The following is a 24071-nucleotide window of genomic DNA, read 5'->3' as shown; positions in this document are numbered from 1 at the left end:
AACATAAATTTATCTTAAACGCATGCATATTTCCACACCAAATACAGAAAACTTTCTTTAAGTCTTAAACTGTAGCATTTCACCAGACGTGAGCTTTTAACTCTTTAATATTTAACAAAAGATTCGGTACTCAGATATTGTTTCCAAAGAATTATGCAGCAGATTATATCTAACACAACAGTGCTCCAGGTAACACTTGGTGAGCACAAAGATATAGACAACTCCTACTTTCCCACAACTATTTCTGTACAAACGCACTTTAACCAGATGGTTGTTTTTTTTTTTTTTAAATACGAACAATTAAATTATCCATTAAGTCAAAGGACAAAGAGGACCTGCCGGGTCAACCCATTAAAAAACAAAAGTATGAACATAAATAATACTGAACTAAAACCTGTTTGACATATTTAAACTTAAGTTGATAAACATGTGCTTGGTGCTTCCTCTTGTAGGGAAATGTCTCCACTTTCCCTTTGGTGCTCTGTGAAGAAATTAAAAATCAAACTACATATCTAAATTACATCATCAAAATAATCTGATAAAACAACAGGATTGGTCCAGAAGAGGACAGTTCTGCAGGACAGGCCCCTCAGTAGCTTTGCAGTTAGAAGTAGTAACCAGTGATCATCTAGTGAATAAACAAAACACTCCTCAGTGGTACACTTTCATGACAGCTTGCCTCACAAAATACACCCTAATATTTTCATATATTAACATTCTTGTAGCATTTATTATTGCCCATGTTATGGTGTTTAGAAATTACTCACCAATTAACTGTTCATGAGGAAGCTCCCCACAAAGAAACAGTGATTCATTCTGGACCTACAATATAAGAAATTGTACCATTTTAATAGAAAGAAATCAAATTTCAGACAATCAAACCAACAGAAAAAAACAAAATATTACCACTTAAATATGTGTATTAAAGCAAATATGGAATAAAAAGTAATATAAATGACCCAAAAGTTATCTTACTTGCAACAATATTAATAAAGATTATATAGTTTCCACATACAGAATCTATAGTACTTTACATACAAGCATTTTTACCTGATTTGATTCTTCAGCGATTGTTTTATGCATGTTGACTTTTACCTCAGGACTACCATCTTCCTGTTTCAACAGAAAGCAGCTACACAAGGAAATGATAATCATCAAGAAAATATATTTTAGACTAAACACTACGAGATCAAATAATGATGCATCAAGATAGTTTGTGCCTTCACTCATAGTCCTGTTCATCCTGGGTCGACAAAATGTAACAGCCTTCTACTTTTATACACTCACTGTCTGAAATACCTGCATTTGTACACAAGAGAAATCCAATAAATCTGGTTTGTATACAAATATGTGCAGCCTTGTGCTTTGTATGTTACGCTTTAATGAGTCAAAAATGTCCACTAATGTAGTGTTAAACTGCTTCAAACAAGGAGGCAGGCAGGTGGGGATGAAAAGGAAAACACGTCTCATCGTTATAGATCTGTAATGATATTTATTGTGCCAACATAAATTTATCTTAAACGCATGCATATTTCCACACCAAATACAGAAAACTTTCTTTAAGTCTTAAACTGTAGCATTTCACCAGACGTGAGCTTTTAACTCTTTAATATTTAACAAAAGATTCGGTACTCAGATATTGTTTCCAAAGAATTATGCAGCAGATTATATCTAACACAACAGTGCTCCAGGTAACACTTGGTGAGCACAAAGATATAGACAACTCCTACTTTCCCACAACTATTTCTGTACAAACGCACTTTAACCAGATGGTTGTTTTTTTTTTTTTAAATACGAACAATTAAATTATCCATTAAGTCAAAGGACAAAGAGGACCTGCCGGGTCAACCCATTAAAAAACAAAAGTTTGAACATAAATAATACTGAACTAAAACCTGTTTGACATATTTAAACTTAAGTTGATAAACATCCATCTGAAGCGTCTCACGAAGGAAACAGAAGACTGTCACTCCTCTGGCTGCTGCTCAACGCCCAGAGTGTCAGCAGAACCATCATTGATGATAAGAGACAGATGAGTTATCTTTGACAGCTGGGCCTCTAAAAAGGAGGTAAAAAAAACAAACTGTTATCTGGTATTGCATGCAACACGTATTGGATTGCAGATGTAATCTTGAAAAGAAAGTGTAGCAGTAATGGACATTAGAATGAGCCTCAGATATACTCAAGAGTCATGAATAAGCTTTTTAAACTTAAAGAATTTGACTATTTCCTGTTGACAGTGTTTGATTTCACCCAGGGGAAATGTTTAATTTCCGCCAAAACCAGTACATTTTAGACCTCAAATACTGACACTACTAATACTGTGATACTGTGACTCACCAAAACTGTCAGCAGACGACGACGTTTCTTCAGCGAGCACGCCATCGTTAAAATCCTGAAAAATTAGTAATTCAGAATAAAGTGATTTTGGGCGGCATTTAGTATGATGAATGGCAGTTACTAAAATATCAGTTGTGTATTTTTTATTTTTCTGTTGTACTAGAAACAGCACAAATGTCTTCTGAATGCTGTGGAGGTTGTACATGACTGGGGTGTGTAAGACTTGCTGGTTGTTTGACTCCTACCATACTGTCGGCCACATGAGCAGAAACTGTATTTGTCTTATAAAGCGCACTTGAAGTCCCCTACAGCCTAAAAAGTGCAGTGACCTAACCAACATGCACTGCAGAGAGTTCTACATATGGACAGTAACAGAAGAAGCAGAATATGTCATGTCAACAAGTCTAAAACTACATTAAACCATTGATATATACAGTAGAACCTTTTTTTGTCCATAAAGGCACATGTTTCCTATTTACATCTGGACAAGAACTCTGAGGACATCAAATTAAAACAAACATAACCGTCACATTTCTGACAGTTACCTTGTTTTGTTTCAGAGGTGTATGTACCAGCTGCTCATCATCCTCTGTTTCACCTTCTCTTATCTGATCTGAAAGAACAAGCAGATATCAGAACACAACTTTACACACCAGTAGAATATAATCCATTTCTGTTTTTAAATAACAGCAGCATGTTTTCTGTCAAATATTTATGTCTGTGTGAAGAAAAGTCAGTAATGACCGAGCACGGCTGGCGCATTTAGTTGTTGATCGAGCTGCTGTTCATCTCTGCAGACGTCCATCAAACAGATCTCTCCGACAAGACAGGTCACCTCTTCAACCAGGTGACTCTAAAACAGCGACAAAGACGTTATTCGCTCGTCAGTGATGTGATGTTTCGCGGTTTAAGTTCAGAATTGTGTTTTCGTGGTCATTACCATATCCGGATAGGGAACTGTGTGGGTTTTTGGCTGCGTGTCAGATGGAAGGGCTGTGAGCACAGAAGCGGGTGATTAGTCACACATGTGGTATGTCATGTTTTTAATGATCTGTTACCCAAAATAAAATGAACTCATGGGAAATGCATTCAGCTGCGAGACAAACAGAAATGAGGGAATAACATGAAAAACTTCCAATCTGGCATAAAAAGAATCAAGATGATGGCGACAAACCAGAAAGTTTACCTTCATGAAGAATCGATGTATCTTCTTCATTAATCATGTTATCCTAAAACAGAACACAAGATCGATCACTGAGACTCCAACACTTTCTCTAATACTCAATAAAAAAGACCTTTAAAACAAAAAACTGTTAATATTCATTACGGTGCTCAGATTATTTCCATTTACTCAAAGTTGTGTCCAACTTTACCTTGTTATGTGCAGATGTGTAATATAAATGACCCAAAAGTTATCTTACTTGCATAAAATAATAATAAGGATTATATAGTTTCCACATACAGAATCTATAGTACTTTACATACAAGCATTTTTACCTGATTTGATTCTTCAGCAATTGTTTTATGCAGGTTGACTTTTACCTCAGGACTACCATCTTCCTGGGAAACCTTTAAAAAAGGGATTCATTTGGATATATTTCCATTTCCTACATTCATCTATATGTGCACTAAAGTGATGATTCACCCATGAATTAGATCCGTTTTAACTAACCTGAGCTGCAACAACCCCACAAACACTGAAACCCACTGCAGATTCATAAACCTCACATGTGGAAACTCATTTTGTTGCAAATTACCATTTCCTCTGCTGACACACCGCTGAGACAATCATCTCTCGCAACAACCTCTCTGTCATCATTTCCCTCATTTATATCTGCAATGCGAAAGACAAAAAGGCAAATCTTTAATGACACACTACATACTAAACATACTGCATCCCTTGCCAACTACAACAGAGCAGTGCTTTCATAAGACTGATAAGCCGTTTAAGCCAGTCATCACAGTGCATTCCTGGCACACTGTTGTTCATTTAGTGGAGTGTGATACCTGTACAGATCAAACAGGCCTCTTCAACAGAGCAGGCCGCCTCTTCAACCACGTCACCCTGAACAGCAATACAGACAAAAAGCACGTCAGACATGAGATGTTTTGCTGTTTGATTTCAGAATCCTGTGGGTTGAATTCAGGACAATTACCTGATCTGCAGACGGAGATGTGTAGGTGTGTGTCTCACTGGCGGCTGTACCAGTGTCAGCTAGCAGGGCTGCAGATACACAGGCAGATGATTAGATAAACAACCATTACTGTATGTTGCCTAAAGGCTTCAGACTGCTTCCTTGCTTATGAAAAAAAACAGCAGGAAGACCAAGACTGTGCTTTAAACTACTAGGTTAACTATTTGGATCCAAATAAGGTCCAAGTTTGCATTTTAATAAGCAAGAGAAAAAGTAACGGCTGGAAAAAAGCCTGAAAGTATTTAATCCAACAAATAATCTGAGATGATGGCAACAAACCTGAATATCTATCCTCGTGATGAGTTGAGTTCTCCTCTTCAGTCAACAGGTCATTCTAAAACAGAGCAGACTATCAACCACTGACCTGCAGACTAATACAGGACATGTCAATGATGTTTTACCTTAAATTATCTTGCATTAGTAATCTGTACACTAAATATTCAAAAATGATTATTGACAAGTTTGGAGCAACTGCAATACAAAATACTATATTTCCATAAGATTACCTTGACATTGGCAGTAACACGTGGGACCTCTTCCTGTGGGACACCATCTCCAGCTTCAATTTCCTGCTTTGTGGGAGCATCTGTTAAGACAAATACAATCCATCATCAAATCACAATCACATCATCACAGTTATGGAATTTTTACCTAAAGTTACAGTATGCTTTAGGCAAATTACAGCCTTTTTCAGATTATCTAATGGTCTAAGACTACATTGTTTAATACAGTCTATGAGTGTTTCATTGGCAGAATTAGGAACCACTCACCAAACTGCTGTGCAGGAAGCACACAGGAGGGCAGCACAGAGTCCCTCTCAAACTACAAGATGACAAACAAAACCAAGGAATTAAAAAAAATCATGTCCTTTTTAGTTTTCAAAATGGCTTTTTTGGCACACTGTGCACCAAAGGACCTAATCACACAAAACCTATGTGGACACAACCTCCTTAAGTTTTGTTTCTTGATTAAACTGTCCATTTAAAGGTGTTTATTTTTATGTAAAGTGTGTGTGTGTGCTACAAACAACTTTGTGTACCTGCTTTGAGTCTTCAGATGTCACAGCAATTATCTCATACAGATCAATGTTCTGCCTGTGAACAGCCTTGCGGGGAACCTGTAGAAGATGAGACCTAATTACATTTCATCAAGTCTATCTATCCATATGTACAAAACATAAGTCATAGAACATTTACTTCTTAAAATGACCAGACGTCCTGTTCAGTAAACACCTACTGTAGTCAAAATCTATACACTTTGTACATGCAGAAGTCAATGTCACAGAATTTACCATTTTTACTGCTGTCACACTGGTAACAGAACTCTCCCTTGCAGTGGCGACCTTGCCATCATCTCTTTCTTCATTTGAATCTGGAAATGTAAAAAAAAAACTTTAACTTCACACAATCACTGACAGAAATTAACAACAGGTGACTTCAGCAGATGCAAAATACAACATTTTGTATTACACTGCTACTTTCCAAATTTACATGATACCTATAAATGAATTTAGTTTTAGCTGCTCATTTGATGGGAAAGCAATGTACTACATTGCACTGTGTACTAATCAGAAACAAGGAAAAATGAATATGTTGCTTACCAGAATAAATCACGTCGGCACTGCCTTCCATGTTGTAGATCTTCCCCTCTTCATGTGGAGGCTTTAAGCCAGTCTTTGCGACCTCAGACTCATCCACTGCCTTCTGAAGGTTCTCATCTGATGGAGAGTTTGATTCATCTGGCTCAATAGTGCCCATCGCTGAAGCACCCTCCTCTTCAGAGTCAGTTTCCACCACATTCTTGATACAGCTCAAGGTCAAAATATCGTGGTCCTCTTTGTTATCAGGTGGTGGTAACATGCTGTCTTCTATGCCACTATCCGATGGCAAGACATCATCAGATTCAGTTTGAGATATCACGATAGTGGGGAATATTTTCACCCCTTCATTAGAAACAGTTTCTATCAGGCTCTCCATCATTCTGAATATTTGGGGTTCAGTAGTCATATCACATTCGGACAAAATCTGATCCCTTTCTTCTAATGGGGACTCAGGATGATGAGAATCTTCAGAGCACTCGCTGTTCTTTTGACTACTTTCTAATTTGTAGGCCTCATCTGTTGTGTGAAGGTCAACAAGCTTGTCACTGTCTACTTCCTGAATTTTGGAATACTCTGTTTCCTCTGGTGTTTGATCCTCAGGTAGCACAGTTTCTTTCTCTGTTGAATCACATGTCAGTGGTGTCTCACGTGAAGTGGAGAGTCCAACTGCATCAGGTTTGTTTACTGGCATGGAGCTCCTCCACCAGGTTTTCAGTGCCTCGTTTATCACCTTGCCTTCACACTCCAGCAGCACAATGCATCTGCTCTTTCTTTCTTCTCTTATTACTCTAATGACAGTCAGCTGTAGCAACTTGTCTGTTGTGAGCACTGACAACTCATCTACTGCACCAACGTCCCAAGATCCATGTGAAGTATCAAAACCTTCCAGCTCACACAAAAACGCCTGTGGTGGAGTTTCAAAAAGGTCTGGGGGCATTTCTCTAAGATCTGTTGCTTTGACTTTGGACTTGTTTCCATAGTCCACAAAGAGAATGGACAGCTCGTCTCCGTCTTTGTCGATCACTTCTCCACGATACCAAAGCCGATCCTCTGAAAAAAGAGCAATGCATGGGCTGCCAGGAGAAAGACAGTCTGTGTCAAACTGTCTGTGATCTGCTGCACCCCCAACTTCTGAGACACTTAATGTTATCTTATCAAGTTTTTCTGAGTTAGCAGACTGACACCAAAAGGTCTGAGCATCATTTATAGTTGTGACGTAAACAGCTAGCTGTTGTCCCTCTTGAAAGGCTTGTTGGTGGTAACGCAGAGAACAGATGTTCAATTGTGATTTCCCTGAGTTCTCAGCTGGCAGTTCTGAGTTCTGGACAGACTTTTCCATCACTTGTTCATATTTCTCTGGGGTGATTTCAGAATCATCAGTTGGACATCTAGTAGGTGCTTTACACATCACTTTAACACCATTGTTCTCAAGACTGACTTCCCACACAGATCCTGACTGCCTGATAAACCGGCACTTCAGCTCTTTATCGCCATTACCACCAACGTCTCTTTTGAAAGCTGCCACCACTTCTGGATCAAGCATTTCCTCTTTTCCAAGGGCTGCAGCATCGCTCAGCATGCAGTGTGTACTGTACATGGGTAGTTGCAAGAAAGACTTATGGAGTCTGGCCATCTTGGAAATTGGCATCATTGCTGTATTTCCAAAATCAACAAACTCAACAAGAGCCGTTGTGTTGCCATGAATTTCTCTTACAACTGCTCGGTACCAAGAGGAATCATCTGCAAACTCTGCTTGAACAAGGTCACCTGGATGCATATCTTTAATGCTGTTTGTTTCGGGGGTTGACTGCAGATCATTGAGCTTTTCCACAAGGGAGAATATTTCGTCCTCCTCTCTGACAAGTTGCACATAAAAACTCAATGGGCTGTTGCAGTGTGAGACATAAACTTCTGCCTCCATACCTGATGTGATAGATTTTGCGGGCAGGTCTGTAAGTTTAAGGAGTTTTTCGATTTTGGCTTCTGGAGCCACATCGCCTTCCTTCTGAGATTCTGCACCAAGTGACTTGGACTTCATGAGCCTTTTACTGACTGTGAGAAGATTTTCTTCTCTTGGTTTGATATGGGCATCTGCTGGCTCAGAACCATTTCCCATATTACTTTGTGTACTCCCACACGGCTGTCTTTGGTGTGGAGGTCTGTAAAGCTCTAATGGAGCAGGTCTGAACTTCTGACCATTTTCACATGTTTCCCATTTCCCATGTCTCAAAGGCTTTGTTGCAGACGGCAGATTTATACCCACAGATTTTGTCTCATCTCTCATTTGCTGTGCTGGTTTTGGGGCGGAGAAGTTATTTTTCTTGATGGTTTGCATGTTATTATCCATTTCTGTGGCTTGTTTTGGCACAGCTTTTGGAGTCTTTTGTGCATTATTTGGTGAAACCTTTGATGCTTTCTGACCCTGGCAGACAATTTGCTCTTCTTTTTGCATCTCTATTCGAAACATTTTCTTGATCTTTGAATTGATTTGAGTGTTTCCGTGATACAGCTCAACCAGCAGTTTTCCATCAGGCTCTCTTGCCACTACTAGCGCTCGGAATTTACATTCTGTTGCACTTGTCTCAAACCAGCTATTCACCTCACTGGGAACAACTGTAGGGACATCAGAGAGACTACACACAACTGCTTGCACAGGCACAGACATGATGTCATTAGCTTCTCTGGGCACTGGAAGCAAGTCTGATTTGTCCACCTCAATAGTGTCACCATAATCCACAAAGTGAACCAGGATTGATGGCTTTGTGGCCTTGATCTGTCCCCTGTACCACTGCCCATCGGTGAACTTCGCAAAGCACAAAGTTCCAAACACTGTTGGAAGCTTTACATTCTCAAGCTGATGACAGAGATTGTTCACTTTCATCTTGAGATCTTTTATCACATTAGTGTTCCTCTCGAGCTGGCAGTAGAACTGATTGACATTGTTCACACATGTCACCGTGACCTGTTCCTCTGTCCCAGTTTTGATGTTGTGTGTTGAGTAGTAGTATGTGTCCAGACGGAAAGATGGTCCAGGGACTTTTTTGGGAGGTGCACTTTTGACAAGATTGACCATACTGGTGCAGACACTCTCAAAGGGAGTTTCTAGATCCACAATGTTGAAAACAATTTTCTGCTCACTGTACATGACAGCGTATATGGTGCACTTTAATATCACAAAGTTGGATGCAGCAGTTGCCACAAAGTCATGGAACCTTGCTATTGCTTCTTCATTCCAATCATTTATGGCAGACGTTGGGTCCACAGGGTTTAACAGGCTGCATCGAAAAGCTTGACCATGCAGAGTGAGGAATTCTGGGCAGATCCTCCTCAGGTCATAGAGGGAGACTGTCTCTGTCTGGCCGTAGTCAACAAACAACACGTCTACATGAGGTGTTTCATGTTTGTTAATTACAAGGGCTCTGTACCACATTGCATTATCAGGGTGGCGAGCAATACATGCCGTCTCTACAAGAGGCTGAAACTCACTTCCTGCATAATGAGCCTGTATGTCATGCATGAGCAATTTCAAGTGCCCTGCGTTTTGTACTAGTTGGCACCAGAAGTCATTTGGGCTTTCGATGTACGACACACTGACATCAAGGACACTTCCGATGGGAAACATATTCTCCTTGAATGTAGCAATTCTCCTTTCATTACTGGCAGGGCCAACGGTGTTTTGGGTCTGAAAAGACATCCCACTGTTCTTGTATACACCTGAGAGTCTGACATCTGAATGTGGTGTGGCAGGGATAATGGCAGGTAGCATGGCCATTCTGGCTTTAGGTTGTTTCTGTTTCTCATCCCTTTCAGCAAGGCCCGAGCTACACATCAGCTTAGTGAGATCTCTTTCTCCGTGTCCCTCAGGATCTGTCAGTTCGACAACATAAGCATCATCATACTTTGCTGTCACTTGTACATTTAGAACTTTATCTGTGACTGCTTTGATGAAAAATTCACTGGCACCCTGACTCCATCTTCCATCTTTTGGCCTGACACCTGCCAAAGTGCATTTCAGTGCAAGCCATGGCAGCTTTCTGAACTCTTCAGGAAGGATCCTGATGTTACTTCTATCAACCACTTCTGTGTTTCCATAATCCACAAAGAACACCTTGATTTGTTTTTCACCAACTTCAGACACGGTTGCTCTGTAGAAGTCACCATCCTCTGCCTTGGCAGCACAGCAGAGCCCTACGGTTGGATTTCTCACCACATCTTTGTTCGCTGAATCTTTATAGAGATGGTAAATATTATCCATCAGTTCATCCAACTCATTTGCATAGTTTTGTGTTTGGATCCAAAACTCTGATGGGTTGGATGCATGCTGTACAAATGCCACATGTGAGGAGTTAAGGGAGAGGTCTTCAACTGGCAACTTCTCTGCTATTTCTTTCCCTTCTTTATCCTCTACAACCTGTCCAGAAGGTAACATCTTTTTTTGATTTTTTTCTTGCTGGGCAGGATGCTGGCGGCTGTATGCAGTGCTTCGAATGGCATAATCTCCAAGTGTTTTTTCACACTCCAGAAAGCAGCTCTCTTTTGAACCAAACAAGTTGTTAATGTTTGTGTTCTCATCCCCATAGAGCGTAACATAGTGAACACCTTCAGAGATGCTTTGGTACTCAAATTTAGCAATCACTGTTTTGTGTAGAAGAAGGGTCCTGAGATAGTCGATCTGGGTGGTTGTCCATCCAACCCCTTTGTCGAGGATTCCATGGAGAGAGCAAATGTAAGTCACAACAGGCATCCTGAAAAACTCTGTAGCCAGTGGTCTTACATTCTTCACTTGAACAAACTGTTTTGTTCCATAGTCAACATTCAGTACTTCAACCACTTTTTTGGATGGTAATACCTGTTGTAGAACAGAGCGGTACCATCTGCCATCACTTCCTCTTGCAGCACACGGATATCCGATCATTTCAGGACCTACAATGCAATTTGTCGTTCTGCCCTCAAAGCACTGTGTGATTTGCTCTGAGAGTTTTTTCATCTCTCGTGAGAAAACCTTCAACTGGCAAAAAATTCGCTGTGGATTTGTCACTTCTGTGACTATAACAGTCTCCACAGTTCCTGATGGCAGTTCTGGGTACATGTACAGCTCTTGCTTGTGCAGTCGCTCACCTGCCCCCATGGAGCTTTGCTGAGTCTCTGGAGATACTTCAGCTCCACTATGGGCCTGCAGTGACATGAGTACAAAATCCTGGAACATGTCTGGAGCCAGCTTCTTGGCAAATCCCATCTCATACATTTGTTTGGATATGCAAGGGATGTGCAGAACGAATGTTCTGTGAGACACCAGTACATCTTGCACATGTGCCTTCACAGATTTCCCTGAGAGAGATTTCAGGAATTCGAGAGCCACCGGAGACCATCTGTTCTCAGGTGAGAGAGGTAACACATTGGCTAGCAAACAAAATTCCACTTCAGGTGGCAGGTGGAAGTGCTCCTTCTTACCCCATGCCAGCATACTTGTGATGGTGTTATTTGTCATCCCTTTGTCAATGAGGAACACACTGTATTTTGAGCCATTTCTTGAGACAATGCGGGACCTATACCAGGTACCATCTATCTGAACCAAGCATTGGTCACCAGGATTTCCCTCAAACTCTTGAAATGTGTTTCCAGGAGACTGAATATCTTTGGCCAGGGACTGATAATCTGCTGTCCTCTCCTGGCTAAATTTCCCCCAGAACTCCACAAGCACACAAAAGGGATGTAAGTGGACCCTGGTTATGAGGATTGTTACATCTGATCCTCGTGTCGGGAGTCCAAGGATTGATGACATTTTGGCAGTTTCATGAATTCTAACTACCCATCATTTGTCACCTCTCATCAACACAGTCATGTGGAGCTCTGGATGTTATCTGAAAACATACAAGCACACAGACATAGAAACCTACATTAGAACCACAAACACGCAATAAACCCAACACTGCTACTGACTACTTAAATTCGTATTCATTCACATTTTAGGAAGACAATGCAGATCAAGAACAGTTCAAAACAACAGCGTTTTTTTCCCCAGACACTGGGGTCCCTTTTCATTTTTAGGATAATTCAAACAAAATGTTGCATAAAAGATGTTATACTTGTTTCAATAAATTGATTTGCAACACATCACATATAGCTGATCACTGAGACAAAAAGTCAGTCAGTCAGTCAGTCTCTGAGGCAAAGCACTGACTGGAGAAGGTATGTAAATTTTGTTGTACACAGTTTATGAAAACACTTGCTGTGACTAACAATACCTACAACTATCAATTATTCAATTAATCAATTAATTGTTTGTTCTGTTAAATGTCCACAAATTATGAAAATGTCCATCATATGCTCAAACTGCCGATTTTGTCCAAGCAACCATCTAAAACCCAAAGATAAACAAACATATAATGATACAATGGTCTGTATACACACACAGACAGGCTGCATATCCTTAAATTTGAAAAGCACTCAACTCAATCCAGAAAAACCCATATTCAAGGATTAAAGCAAAAACAAAAAAAGAAGAGTCTTTTGAGTGAAAGTCATATTCCCCACCTGCAATTTGTAAAACATGTTACACGTTACATTACTACATTACATGACACCTAAACAAATAACACAATATGTAAAATTTTTAGATTTCAACAGCACTCCACACAGAACCATTGTTGCTGTTCGTTAATGCAGCCATCAAGTTTAATACTCACTTTGTCATTTCAATACCATTTTCAATCTATGAAATTAAATTGATACTTTTTCTGTTTTCTAAAGCTTGCCAAGTTTTTACTCTACCATCTATATAACTTTTCAGTATATACATTTTTATTTTTCTTATTAATTATTATACACATAAGATTAAGGGAAGACAACACACCTCAAATTGCTATTTGTTCTGACTTATTTCATGAGTTTGCCTAATTTGTATTATTAAAAGGTTATAATACAGACATGTATTAGGCCTAACAGTTAGGCCCACAGCCTATGGGACACAATTAAACATCTATCTGCATGTTATTTTCTTTTAATAACAACAACAACATGTTATTTACTTTCAATTGGCAGGCTAAACGTGAACTTGCCCAGCACTGGCCAGCTACCACCCGTAGCAAACCGTTATTTATCTGCTCATCGTTTCTGTTAACTTGTTTTCACTGACTGAACATTGAACAGCAATAATACAAATCTTACCGTTGTTATTCTGTCATGTGGGATTACGATGTTTGATCTGTCACTCAGAACTATAAGCTTAAATTGAGCAATGCTCTGTGTTTAGATATTCCACACTGGTCTGTCACGCGTGCATGCTCTGTAAACAATCCCACTGGCTCGTGAGTTTGACAATCAGTCAACATCTGTTTGGATGGACAGCTCACACTGTTTTTTTACACCATCGAAGTCCACAAATGAGATAGAGAATGAATGGGAAGTTACTTATCTCTCTCTCTCTCTCGACCCTCCTTACCCCACCACTTTCTCTCTTTTTTTCCTTCTCCTCGGATCTACACTGGTCGGATCTCATAAATAGCCTCTATGGACTCCAAATGATGGAAATCTGCCATAGCGACAGTGAATTTTAATCCCTGCATATTGTTTCTTTTTTATTTTAAACAGATTAGCAGCCAGTGACAAAAAACAATTTTTCAAAACAGTAATGGTGTGTGTGTGTTGTTATTATTATTCTTTAGTATTATTGTTAGTCTTTATTAAACAAGGATCATGCACAAAAAACAATCTAAAAATGAGAAGAGATGATTTATGCCAGATTTAGCTATTAGCTAATTTCCATCTGCAGTCCCTGAGCAGGTACACACAGAACAATTACCAGATATTAAAAACATTCATTTACATGCAACACAATTACATAGTCTCTATCACACTAACAATTCTACAGACAAATCTAAAAACACACATCAACATATAAATACGTGCACATTCATCCAGTACAACTATAGAAATACACTTCATTACACATAATTCATGTGTGTGTAGTAATGTTAAATGTTAGCCTATGCATATAAAATCAATCTAGATAATGTCATATATCTGGATTGCAGTCCAAGACCAATGTTGTTGAATCATTGCAGCTAACTGTTAGCAACCTGAATCAGCTGTATATTTGCGGTCTTAAACAAACCCCATTCCTCCTGCAAACGAATGACTTGAATCACTCACTCATGAATTCATTATTATATCATTTTAAACAAATAAACATTTATTTGTTACATTTTGTTTTACAATGTTAGGAAAGCAAAATAAAATCACAGAAGAAAGCAGAGATGTGGACTGAGATGTCTTGAATAAAGCTACATTCATACATACAGCAAACTGAGTGGCGTGCCAAAACACAAAAGGTGTACACTGCTTTTCCAGGTTTCCCCTGGAAGGTGGTTAGTGCTGCCATATGCCAAAATACTCACCACGTCTGCCTTGTTTTTTGATGTTCACAGAGATGTTCACAGATAGGAGATGGTGGACGTTGGACAAATCTTGATAGGAGCTGATGCAGTGTGAAATCTGAAAACAGCATGCAATTAAATACGGAGGGTCAGCTGGTTTCAAAACCAAGATCATCAACCAGAATCACATTATGAAATCCAAAGCCAAGTGTTACAGTACAATATATAAAGAAATACAAATATTTTGATTTAAGATCGATCGAATCAAATCAATGTTTGAAAAAGAAATATTATTTATAAGTGATCTCTCGTACACATGGGGGTGAAATCATGTCTTATGATGATTTCATAGTAGTATCACAGATCAATAATATATACTGTCTACATAAAGTAATGAGTAATAATTAAGAATGAAGTCTTTGGCAATAAAATAGATGTTTAACTGAAAACAAGTTCAGACAAATGTGCTTTAAAATTGTTGCAGTCATGCCTTTTTGTTCATATAGTTTGATCAAATTTAATAACAGACAGTATGTTTTCTTGATGGTGCAACATTCAAACATATAACACTTTAAAACACTAACTGGCTTAGTCTTTTTTCCATTCTCTTCTGGTCAAATTACAGGTGAGCTTTAGTCAAATTTAACAATCGTTAGGAATAATTATTAGAGGATCTCAACCCAACTGAACACCTATGGGAGATTTTGGACTGACGTGCTAGACATTGATCTCCACCACCATCATCAAAACACCAAATGAGGGAATATCTTTTTGAAGAATGGTGTTCCTCAGCCTCGGCATTGATGCTACAAGTCTCTCGAGCTCTTTTGAACGGATGAACAACATTAGGGATGACTAATCGATTAGGGATTACTATTTATTTCTGCTGTAAATTTGGGCATTTTAATATTTTGACTAGCTTTTGGAGCCAGCCTCAAGTGCTCATTTGAGGAACTGTAGTTTGTGTCACTTCAACCCTGGAGGTTGCGGCTTCGTGATATTGTGGCTTTAGCTGCTCGCTTGCACCGATGGGAGTGCGAGCAACAGGATGCTGACTGCAGCTCACCACTAGCCACTGGTGTCATTAAAGAGAGGGAATTTCTCATTCTTACATATAGAACCTTTGAGGGGAAAGTTATGGGAAACATAAATATTGATATTTAATAGCGGATTGATGCATTAACGCTATTTAAACCCACTTTCGGATTTGTAAAACCTTCATTTTGCTTATGAAACAAATTATATTTCTCCATTCAAACCACATTAGATCAGATCCAGATCAAAAACCACAAACAGCTAACTTATATTTTGATTTGTCAAATCTTATCAAATAAACGACACTACTTCATGCTAACTGGCCTGTCACAAAGCTAGCAAGATGAACATTTTTCTTTTAGCTGTTAATCGTTTTAATCGACGGTAACGTTAGGCTTGCGAATCGGTTTAATTTATTTTGTTTTAATCACAAATATGGGTTATTCATTTCATAATTTGTTCGGGAAAATATTCCCCAAAATGCCAGCGTTTAATTTAATTTAATCACACAAAGAACCTTGACTTTGTTTAAGGTCAACTAACTTTGCTAACGTTACTTCGGCACCGCAGACATATGAATCAATGAAGCGGCAGGTAAAGTGAACAGGTACTAGGCTAAATTAACGGTGTGCAGATTAGCGACATGTTTATCCTGCAGCTTCTCTGTACGCATACATAGCAGTAGTCTATGGCAAGTTGGCACACAATAACTCACCCGTTTTATTCCTGGCGATATTTGCTGCCGAGTCTTCTTAAATCCACGATTATGGTGGTTAGCAGTTTCACCTAATGAACGTTAACGTTAGCCCAGCAAATCCACACAGTTGCGGCGGCGCTAACGTTTTTCCAACCGCCTAAACTTTTCGGGCTTAGCTAACTATTCCTGTTCCACCTCCAGTGGTCTTTTGTTCTGGTGTGCACTGTTGTGTCAGTTTACTGCTTCGGAAAATATTGTTAGAGTAACTACAAAATCAACAAACTCCACAGCAAACCGTTAGTAACGGTTAGTTTGCGGCTAACGTTAACTAGCCCCAAACCACGCGCGTGCCGAAACCTTTTTCTTTAACAGGTGTTTTGCCGAATTCTGTCCCCCCTCAAATATTGTTCCCTCTGTTAGAACTGTGTTTTCCGTAGAACCACCTCCGCAGTGAGAGTTAGGGCTTATGGTTATGGTTAGGCGTAGCAGAGATAACTGGTTGGGGTTAAGGTAAGCTTGGCGTCAGGTTAAGAACCTCAGAGCACAACTGGTTACTACCCCCTTGAAGTTAAGGATTAGGTTGGCTGCAAAGAAAACACATATCGACGGGGGAACAGTTTTCGACAAAACCCCTCCTTACTGTCGTTCTGCTTTGGCAAAGACGTAAACGCACAACTTAAACTAAATTTCATGTTATTTTCTCATATATTCTACTAAGTTCAAACTCTGCTCCTTTGTGAAAATGTCACGTTATAAATAAACAATTGCATTTTTCGTAGAAATATTCAGAAGAAAGAAAGAAACGATAGATGTACCTCTAAATGACCACGGACTGTATTCTGTTTATGTGAAAGTTAATAATGAAAAATGTCATCTACCAATGTGCAACCCAAGCTGACAAATAAAGAGATCTGTTGGTATTAATTCTGATACTAGTCTTTGACCATGCATTTAGATCCCTGTCCAGATTTATCTGATTTTCGTTTACCACTATCAGATTAAAGATATCAGATATTCATTTGAACTTCACATAACCATCTTTCACACTGCATTTAATGGATATCATTCAAGTCTATCCTGTTTTAATTGTATTGTCATTTACTGCTGTCTGATTGAAGACACCACATCAGATGGGAGATATTCATTTCAACCTGTTATAACCTTTTTACACTCTAGCTAATGGATGTCAATGAAGACTATCCTGTTTTAATTTTTAGAGGTCAACCATCTCAGGAGGATGACCAGTTTGCTGCTGCTTTAGGGCTGAAAATTCTTATCAACAAAAGCAAATGCATGTTACAGTCAATGTAATGTGTAATATAAATGTGATTTTCAAATATATGTTTCTTTTCATGCTTTTCATACTGGAATATGTCAGTAAATCACAAAAGCAAACATCTACAATAAGTGAAATACAATCTCAAAATGAATGACTGTCAACTGAAATGTTTATGTTTTAGTTCAAAAAAGCACTTTTGAAGGGCTGATGTGGAAAGTGTTGCCTCAGAATGATTTCACCAACACCTTCCTCTACACAGACAGATGGAAGCAGAGGAAATTGGTCACTGTGTACAGTTACAGATAATAAAGTTTACAAGTTTGGAAACATCACTAATAGTATGTGTGATCATCTGTTGAGTCAGTTGACTTTGACTAACTCTGTTTAAAGCTTAAGAACAGCTCCAGTGTTGAATCCTGTCCAAAGGTAATTCAATTGGTTGTTTCTCCAACTAAACTGAGATTTTGGAGACTTACAAATAAACATTTCGCTCCGTAACTGACAGATGGGATGTAATTTGCATATCAGTTGTAGCAAAAAGTATGCTATGGACACACTGTGTCCACTATGACCTCCTAATTTCATGTCATGTGAAAGTAGGACTGAATCACTTGGACGAGCGCTGCTCATTTACTCTTCTCCTGTAGACTTGGTTCAGACATTAAATGTGTGTTTGTATGTGAAGAAACCTGTGATCACACAGCTCAGTCTGTCAGACTGGACAACTGGGATTTCTTTGTCCCAGTCCTCCCAACTACCACCCCAAAACTGTAAAGCTGTCAGATAAATGTAGAGTGTACGTTTTTTGAAATGTAGCACAAGTATAAAGCAGCACAATGTGGACATACTCATAAGACCATCATATCACCTCGATTCAGAACTCTCTTCATTGGTTACCTGTCAGTTTTAGAGTTCATTTTAAGATTTGACATCATTTAAAACCATTAAACCACATATTCAATGTTAGAAAAGATTTTATTATTATAGGCTCTCTCTCTCTCTATATATATATATAGAGAGAGAGAGAGAGAGACTTTTTTGTAATAACTTAATTGAAAATCATCCAATTAGAAATCAGATTGATTTGATTTTCTTACGCTTTCTTTTTACAGTTGTCCCCCGAGAGCAAGCCAGATGCTGGTATATTAACACAGCATGTGAGGCGACAGCGGCAAGAAAAAACTCCCTCAGAGAGGAAGAAACCTTGGGAGGAACCAGGCTCTCGGGGGGCCCATCCTCCTATGGGCTGGGGGATCCTCCGGCTGCTCCTGGTCACGTCGGCTCCTCGTCCATCATCTCTCCTCTCTTACCGCAGCTCCTCCTCTGGAGTGGATGATGACGATCCTCACACGCTCTTCATTTGGCCCCTGGTGCGTTCAGGTCGCTGCTCCTTCCGCCCTACACCCTGTTCTACACCTGAGAATACAGACAAGAGACTCACAGTAAATACACTGGTGGTGTGTTTCAAACTGTCCCTCTTCTTCTGGACTTCAGTGCAGGATGTGACAGCGTTGTCTTCTTACCTGTCTCTTGTAGAAAAGGATGTAGGCTGATTTCTGCCGCTCCCTACACACGGACACGCCAGTTGTCTCACTGACCGCTGCATCGTTGAAGGTGAGCCAGCGGTCAGTTGTCGTGTCCGGACGCTCATCAGGATGGACACTGTCACAGATGTAGTGTCCTATCAGGAGAGAGATGGTTGTTAACACTTTGAGATTGTCAGTAGTTCTTTTCACCACTGAAAGACTCTATAACATGTCTGAGTCCACTTAAGAGGACTACAGAAAGCCACATTCAGCATTCGGTGTGTGATTTTCATACCTTTGTCTCCTGATGCCCCAAGATGACTGACGGTGCTGACCAGGCTGTAGCAGCTGCCACCCTGACAATGAACACAGTTATTAAAAGTTAGCTTCATACAAACACACTAAACAACAGCACACACAGTCTACATATTAACTTTCATGTTTCTGTTTGTTCTCGGGTAAGGTTTGTATTTCTTTACCTGTTTGGAGGACACCACCAGCTCCCTGTTCAGCATGACGGGGTCACGCACCTTCACCAGCTGCCAGGAAGGGGTGAAGCGGAAGCGCTTTATGTGGAGGATGAGCACACTGTAGAAGTAGATAAAGAGAACAAGATGGTTAGCAAAATTGTTACTGCGTTATATTCTATTTCCTGTACTTAACATTTTGCATCTCAAGGATCCTTTAGGGATAATGAAGCCCAGTTTGGGAACCAATCAGGTCAGGTGTTACAACATTTATGATGGATGTGATGTCGCTCACCTCGGCAGGGTCTCAAAGGCCGGCTTCTGGCTCGATTCGCTCCCTCCACACTCGCACTTGTAGTCCAACGCTGTCTTCTGCAGAACAGCACAGAGACAACAGGCTGTGTGTTATAAACTGAGTAACTAAACCAAACTATGTCCACAAACACAGAAGTGCTGAGTGTGTGTGTTCAGTCAGTGATGATGTGACTTAAGGAGGACAGGTGGAACTTACCTTCTGGTACTCCTCCAACATCTTCTCCACGGAGCCACCAGGAACCAAGTCCAGAGACAGGTTAGTGAACTCCTCCTGCCTTCTGGACTGAGCGCCACACCTGCACATTAAAGGAACAATATACATGAAAATACAGCCACAGAGGTCATCAGAAGACCTCCTGCTGGAGGTACTGTGCACCACAAGTAGACCAGACCAGAAGTGTTTCCTGACCAGGTTATTAGGGGGACACAGTGCTGCATCATACTGCTTTGTTTAATTTATTCTCATGAAGTAATTTCATCTCGCTAGTTTGTGAACATCAGCTAAAATGGAGCATGCAGTTAATTTAACATTACTAGGGTTATAATAATAATCCAATATTAGCTAACTGTGCAGGAGGTAGGCAAGGTAACCATAATGTGGTAAATTAAGTTTGAGGCAAAGAGCCCAACGAAGCTCCTACAGCTTTTCAAAACACTTCAGATTTTCAGAAATCATCTCCAACTTTTGTCTCTGACCGCATGTAACACTACACAAAGAAAGAAGTCTGCTGATATATTTCAAAATCTGCAGCAGTGGTAACCTGCCCTGACACACTACACGTGTGTGTATGAGATGTTTTACTGTGTAGTCTTACCTGCTGCATGTCCTGGTGTTCTCCATCTTGAACACCAGGTGATCCTCAACAGGGCAGGTGTATTTAGTGCCCATGTTGGCAGCAGTCTCCTGCAGCGAGGGAGACAGGCTCCTCATCTGGTCCAGGACCGAGGTCAGGAATTCATGAGCGTCCTGAACACAAAGAATCACACAGATGAGTTTATACACAGAGGAGAAACCAACAGCAGGAAGTGCAAATAACTAAACATAAAAACCAGGTGACTCACTTTCTGCTGATGATCCCTGAACTCTGGAGCCTGGGCAGAGACCGCCTCCTTGAATGAGCGGAGGAGGCGGACTTTACTTTGGGCGCTTGACGACACGCGGGCATCTCTGATGGTCATGAAGGTTCTGCAGAGGGTGTAAGAAAAAAGAAGAGATGTGTTAGATATGTTATTACATTTTGTTCTTGGAGTTTGTAGATAAACCTGAGCAAGACATGAATGAGTGTGTGAGCTGCTGTACCTCATCAGTCGGGCCTCAGGGAGTGAACTCCAGACCAAATCTTGGCGGCTTACATCAGAGACAAAGTCCTCCAGCGTGAGGAGGCTTTGCAGGCTGGAGTTGATGTAACAACTCTGACCAAGATTTGGAAAGCTGACACATAAAACACAGTGAGTCAAAACACACGTCAACATTATCAATTCTTCACTAATCACAAACCTACTAGAGATATTTTAGCTTGATTTGATGCATAGTTCTTGTTCAGATTAACTCACCCGAAGTGGTTGATGGTGCTCCCCCTGACACCATCACCAACACCAACTTGACTCCCTTTGGTGCTACAAAAACACAAACACACGTGGTCGATAAACAGGACAAGAGGTTTGATCTCACTCTTATAAAAATCTGTCAGTTGGCCAACTCTTCTAACCATCTACATAAAAAATATTTTCTCTGCTGAACAAAAACATAAAAAAACGCTTGAACCCTTCTCTCAAGTTACAAGTCTTCTTACTCCAAACAAAGATGAGCTTTAAAATTCATTCTTATCAAGGGAAACAATTTGATGTTAAAGTCTTCATTCAAGGTCTGCTTATTACATTTCTTCCAGACTTTCTATTAATTACGACCTCTGACCTCTGACAGTCTCAAGCAAAAACATGATGCTGTTCAAGATTGTTTAATTCAGCGATATAATAAAAAAACACCTCTACTTTTAATTATGATCAGCTGTATTTTAGAAAACTCTTATGTGATTAAAGGAAAACTAAATGAACATTTAAAGCTGAGCTTTTGTAATCTAAGATATTGATATTTAGTATCATTAGTAAATGTGGAGGTGGGTTTTAACTACCTGCTAAACTGATCCTGGAACAACTGCACCATGAACGTGTTGAGGTTGGGCAACTCAGTTGACTGGAGGAACTCTTCAACAGCGACACTGAATGCCACGACCTCGTCCAGGTGACAGTTTCCGGTTGGAGAGCTGCAGATGGAGGAAAAAACAGATTGTGTTTATTTTATTCATTATTGGCACTTTAAGTGCCAGAAAGACTCCAAAGAACTGCACTGTGATCATATGTCCAAGTGAGATTTTTTCTTGTGAAGCTAATTTATACTAAAAAGACATTATGTTACAGGCAGTGAATAGCGAAATATCAATGAAGATCAATATTCAGTGACTTTCTTTACTTCTGACAGATACTGAAAGCAGCATTAAATGAGTGTCGTTACCTTCTGATCTTCTTTTCTTCTTTCTTCTCCTTTTCCTCGTTGGTAGCAGCCGGAGCGACCCGATGTTTTCTCTGTTGGAATTAGAAAACTCTCATGGTTCAATAATGCACAGACAAATAAACTATATAAGTTTTCTCTCTTAGTCCAGATTGGTTACTATATGGTTAATGTTGAGTTCTGGCTCTTTCTGTGAAACATACCTTGCAGCATGTGAGGAGCCGACGCCACCAAGGAGTCTTTGTGGCCTTTGGTTTTGGCTCACAAGTGCTAAAGAGAAATACATTATATGAATAAATCATAGAAAATACATTTATGTAGTGGGACAATCATTTTTTTCTTTCTATCCTTTGTCACTAATCATCTGCTTTATATTGTGACCCATCAGAGGGGCCCTGAGCCCCAGATTGGGTACCAGTGTTACGATACTACTCAGAAAAATCCTTCACTAAACTAAAAGTGATAGTTAAAAAAACCTAAAAATATTCAGGATGAGGTTTCTTACCTCTCCTTTCCTTCCTCGACCTCCTTGGTTTCCTTCTTCTGTAGAGTAAAAAGAAAAAACAACAATATGAGTAAACTATATCAAACTAAGTTTTTATGGTTACTTACAACTAAAAAGTTTAAATATAAATGTTAGAGTCTACTAAAATGAGGTTTATATGAAGCTCTGACACTTTCTGTCAAACATACCTCAGGGTGACCGAAGAGCCGGTTCCTCCAAGGAACCTTCTTGATCTTCGTCTGCTTTCCAGCCTCAGCAGACGTGGCTGAAGCTGGAGTGGTGGCAGCAACACTGTTGGTAAAGAGAAACACACACAGTTGTTTGTATCACTTGTAGCCATGAATAAATCATAAATCATTTTCAAGAATTGTTTCAAGGGGTTTTTTCACTTAAAATAAACAAAATCATCCAGAAAACTAAATAAGGTAGCCTATGAAACTGACTGTAGAAATGAAGAAATAGGTAGAGCAATGGTAAAATAACAGTTATGAATTTATTTACCTCTCATGAGAGCCGGGGCGCTGTTGGCTCTCATGTGCCACAATACTTTCCGCAGGTTTCTACTCAGAAAAAGAAAAATGAGTTGAATATTAACAGAAAAATAATGTGCATTCATAACTGATATAATTTAAATTCACTTAAAGTATCTACAAGACATTTGACTCTCAAAGGCTGAACAATGCCAACTTTTTCAGTTCACCAGGTCACATGAATATTACAATATTTACAGAAAAATGTAGTTAATCTGTGAAACGAACCTTCTTCTGAAAACGACGCAGTGCAAACATCTTGCTAACTGTTTCCAACACTTAAAACTGAAGGTCAAACTGTACTTGTCTGTCTGTTTCAGCAGGCGAACTGAACTGTCAGTTATATATGAATTTTTAATCTAAGGAGTCAGAATGCCGTGATGTAATAATCAATAGTTCTAATTTATGCAGATATGTAACAAAAAAAGCACTTTGCGACATCATACATCATCAGTGATGTTTCATGAGGTCATTGGGTGTTTGAGATCTTTCAACAATCAGAGACCGTCGCCCAGGTGACCCAGCCGAGGTTCATCAAGCCCCTAAATACTGTATATACTGTAATTCCCCCACTAGCTAGCTACAAACATTTAGATCCTTTAACGTTATGTAAGCAAAATTACCAATACCACAATAGAAATAGAAATAAACCTCATTCAAAATGTTCTTTAAATAAACACTGACATTTCAGTAAATAT

At 39.6% G+C, this 24071-nt stretch overlaps 1 protein-coding gene across 4 annotated transcripts; it reads right to left on the bottom strand.

The window, feature by feature from the left end:
• Positions 1 to 249: 249 nt before the first annotated feature.
• Positions 250 to 23785, bottom strand: tdrd6 (tudor domain containing 6). Of its 4 annotated transcripts, XM_067573051.1 has the most exons (19): positions 23602 to 23785; positions 23345 to 23403; positions 23032 to 23134; positions 22844 to 22881; positions 22542 to 22608; positions 22342 to 22412; positions 21962 to 22093; positions 21384 to 21446; positions 21130 to 21261; positions 20892 to 21015; positions 20645 to 20796; positions 20026 to 20125; positions 19810 to 19886; positions 19527 to 19635; positions 19343 to 19403; positions 19045 to 19202; positions 18619 to 18937; positions 14532 to 14628; positions 11907 to 11996 (listed from the first exon to the last, which is right to left on the bottom strand). In XM_067573051.1, exons 1-17 carry the CDS (start codon positions 23629 to 23631, stop codon positions 18932 to 18934), a joined length of 1482 nt encoding a protein of 493 aa, XP_067429152.1. In that variant the 5' UTR covers positions 23632 to 23785; the 3' UTR covers positions 11907 to 11996; positions 14532 to 14628; positions 18619 to 18931. The 4 variants fall into 4 exon arrangements, with proteins under 4 accessions (XP_067429151.1, XP_067429150.1, XP_067429149.1 ...); XM_067573050.1 differs by lacking the exons at positions 18619 to 18937; positions 19045 to 19202; positions 19343 to 19403; ... (12 more) ...; positions 23345 to 23403; positions 23602 to 23785 and adding exons at positions 250 to 481; positions 768 to 822; positions 3838 to 3909; ... (7 more) ...; positions 5827 to 5906; positions 16261 to 16808 and having other exon boundaries at positions 6136 to 11996; XM_067573049.1 differs by lacking the exons at positions 19045 to 19202; positions 19343 to 19403; positions 19527 to 19635; ... (11 more) ...; positions 23345 to 23403; positions 23602 to 23785 and adding exons at positions 488 to 628; positions 768 to 822; positions 3838 to 3909; ... (6 more) ...; positions 5575 to 5652; positions 5827 to 5906 and having other exon boundaries at positions 6136 to 11996; positions 18619 to 18934.
• Positions 23786 to 24071: the final 286 nt, after the last annotated feature.

The sequence above is a fragment of the Thunnus thynnus genome, chromosome 18 (assembly GCF_963924715.1).
Source record: "Thunnus thynnus chromosome 18, fThuThy2.1, whole genome shotgun sequence".
Taxonomy (NCBI): Eukaryota; Metazoa; Chordata; class Actinopteri; order Scombriformes; family Scombridae; genus Thunnus; species Thunnus thynnus.
Note: the sequence above shows the minus strand (reverse complement) of the source record. Positions and strands in the feature narration are given on the sequence as shown.